A 3,109-nucleotide genomic window follows, 5' to 3' on the forward strand; every position below is an offset into this window, starting at 1 on the left:
CTTGCATGCTCGCGCGACGCTGCCCGGCAGACGCGACGACCATTTCTGTTCGACACGTTGTTCTAGAAGAAGGGTCCGTCAACACGACATGCAGAATGGACAAGTATGTCATTAAAAAGCCTAGATTTAGCCTCAATACTGATGCGCCCGAAACCGCCAGCTCGCAAGATCCACACACCGTCAGTGTTTCACCACTCGATAGTGACGTGAACACCCAGTTTGCTGCTGGTAAGTCCACTGGTGCAAGCTCAGCAGATGTTGCAGGAGACGGGCCATCCCCGCCATCTGGAAAACTTACCATTGGAGGAAGTCATGAGAAGAACGAGCCATCATCCAGCAAAGGCAGCGGCGGGCGGGGCTACCTTAAGAGTTGGGAATCCACCTACGGATGGCTTTCCTACAACGCTGAAATTGGTAAGGTGTACTGTGCCATTTGCGTCACTGCCAGGGACAAAAAATCCCGCTTCCATGCACATCGCGAGACAAAGACTCATACGCTGCATTCGTTGAACGAGGTTTCGAGAATTGGAAGAAAGCTCTTCAACGATTCCGGAGTCATGAGAAGTCAGCGCTTCATCGTGAAGCTTCCACGGCGCTGAGAACTGCAAGCACAGGAGCTAACGTAGCGACTGCGCTCTCTGAATCGAAGCTCAGCCAAATGAAGCAAAGTCGTCAAGCTCTGTTGGCAGTTCTGTCGTCTGGTCGCTTTCTGGCACGTCAAGGGCTCTCACTTCGCGGTCACGATGAGGACGAAGGTAACTTGAGGCAGCTTCTTATGTTGCGGGAAGCGGATGTGGCAGGTCTCGGTGCATGGCTCAACAAAAGTAGGTGTAAGTGGATTTCGCCGGACTTGCAAAATGAGATGCTTCAACTCATTACCCACAGCATGCTCCGTTCCCTAATCAGAGAAGTGCAGGACGCGTTGTTTTACGCGGTGATTGCTGACGAGACCTCTGATATTAGCACGCAGGAGCAGATATCCTTTTGCCTCAGGTTCAAGAGGGTCTTGAAGTGGAAGAAGTCTTTATTGGATTTTACGTGACGGCCGATACGAGAGCAAGCACCCTCTTCTCAATTCTGAAAGACGTGTTGTGTCGACTGAATCTTCAAATTGAGAACTGCCGCGGACAATGCTACGACGGGGCTGCAAATGTGTCCGGCAAAAGCGGTGGACTTCAAGCCCTAGTTCAGGATATCGAACCAAGAGCGATGTATGTACACTGCCTTGCGCACACTCTCAACCTAGTGTTGCAAGACTTGTGTAAGCAAATTGATGTGTGTCGAGACTTTGTCAGCTTGTTCGCCGACTTGGTAAATTTTTTGAAAACATCTCCAAAGCGCCTCAGCTGGTTCGAACAGTTCCAGAAGGAGGGGACACCGGCCCTCAGACAATTCTGTAAAACCCGGTGGACGCTAAAGGCATCCTCACTGCGGTCAGTGTCAAGTAACTACTCTGAGTTGGTGCAGTTCCTTTTCGCTCTGTCATCGGATGAAAAGAATGACACAGGAGCAAAAGCCAGTGGCTATGCAAAAGCGCTCGGAAAATTTGATTCATATTTCATGCTCAGGCTGATGATCCTGGTGTTTGAGAGATTGGAGAGCGCAAATTCTGCTCTGCAGAAGAAGAGCTTGCAGTTTGGGCATGCAGAGCAAATAGTGAAGGCCGTTAAAGAATGTGTAGCTGAACTCCGCGACAAATTCCCTGGCTTTTGGAGCACGGTGAAAGCCACGGCTGAGGAGCTCAAAACTGGGAGCCCCAGCCTTCCGATAAGGCAGCGACAAGCACCACGTCGTTACGACGAAGGATCTCAAGCACACGAGTTTAGATCCTCGGAAGCCTATTATCGACAGAGGTTCTACATGGTAATTGACACGGTTCATGCGTCTCTGTGCACTCGGTTTCCTGCCGGAATGTGGGACCACGTGACGAAAGTCGAAAAGTTCTTGATGGGAGAAACTGACAGCGCTTATCTGTGCGAATTCTATAAATGAGATCTTGATGCAGGTCGCCTTCAGCTTCATCGAGATATGCTGTTGGACATTGCGAAGCAGCGTTCCGTAAGCCTTACTTCGTTTCAGGACGTAAAAGAGCTGCTCTCAGGAAAGGAAGGTGAACCACTGAGGACGATACTTCCAGAAGTTGTTCAACTTCTTCGAATTGTATTGACCATACCTGTGACGTCTTGCACATCAGAAAGGTCCTTCTCGTGCCTACGGCGGCTCAAAACTTACTTGCGTTCCACAATGGGACAAGCCCGGCTAAATCATATTGCCTTGCTTCATTGCCACAAAGAGCTAGCTCGTGATGGCGACTTGAACGCTGTAGCAAACGAGTTTATCAAACGAACAACTCCTAGGGAAAACACGTTTCAAATTGTTGGCTAGAAGAATGCTATTTTTTCGCGGCTTCTAAAGACATGTCGTCGTTCGCTGATACTCGTGTCTGCTTCCTACCATCCAATGTGCCGGTACGCACCTGCCATCATGTACCAGCCGAGAATTTGGCAACCACACAATAAATATTACACGTTGCACATGTTCGTCACTTCGTTTCCGGCTCGGGCACCGCTGGACTCCTCCCGTCCCCGCCCGAGTGCCAGGCTCGCCCCCCCCCCCCCCCCGGGAAAATTGGCGTGCTACGCCTATGAGCAGAAGCAGCTCACGACGCAGAAATCACATTCTCCTTTGTTCTTTATCCGAGCCATGCGAGCGAGCACCGTGGAACGCCTGTTCTGTTGCAACTTGCAATCGGGTGATATCAGCGGCGATGGCGGTTTCGTGGCGAGGCGAGGCATTGAGTTTCACCTCCTATATGCGCCTGAAGCACGCTGAACTTGGAATATAATGCTGGACAGTTTCAGTAGCTCTGCTCTATCCAACCGACGCAACTTTGAAATCGTTCAAATGATACGCAGACATGGATTGGATTGGATTGCCTTTCCTTTCGTGTTTAGTGTTCCTCATGTGATACCCCAAGCGGATCTTATCTAACCCACTCTGACTTTCAAAGTGGTTACAGTTTAACCCACAAGGCTCTGGCCAAACCCACTTTGACATCGGAGTGAACACAATTTAGCCAGAAAATGGTTCTATTTCGAACCACTTTGCT

The 3,109-nt window shown here is 50.1% G+C and overlaps 1 protein-coding gene across 1 annotated transcript; it reads left to right on the top strand.

The window, feature by feature from the left end:
* The first annotated feature begins 658 nt into the window (after window positions 1-658).
* On the top strand, window positions 659-1,992 carry LOC135398446 (zinc finger MYM-type protein 1-like). The gene is made up of 2 exons (XM_064629848.1): window positions 659-824; window positions 971-1,992. Exons 1-2 carry the CDS (start codon window positions 659-661, stop codon window positions 1,990-1,992), a joined length of 1,188 nt encoding a protein of 395 aa, XP_064485918.1.
* The last annotated feature ends 1,117 nt before the right edge of the window (window positions 1,993-3,109 follow it).

Source organism: Ornithodoros turicata, chromosome 6 (assembly GCF_037126465.1).
Source record: "Ornithodoros turicata isolate Travis chromosome 6, ASM3712646v1, whole genome shotgun sequence".
Lineage (NCBI taxonomy): Eukaryota > Metazoa > Arthropoda > Arachnida > Ixodida > Argasidae > Ornithodoros > Ornithodoros turicata.

Excerpts from the sequence above, each read along its gene's own strand:
- LOC135398446 (XM_064629848.1), top strand. The coding sequence starts at position 659 with ATGAAGCAAAGTCGTCAAGCTCTGTTGGCAGTTCTGTCGTCTGGTCGC. Across the intron at positions 825-970 it reads CGGTGCATGGCTCAACAAAA|GAGCAGATATCCTTTTGCCT; the intron begins GTAGGTGTAAGT and ends ATTAGCACGCAG.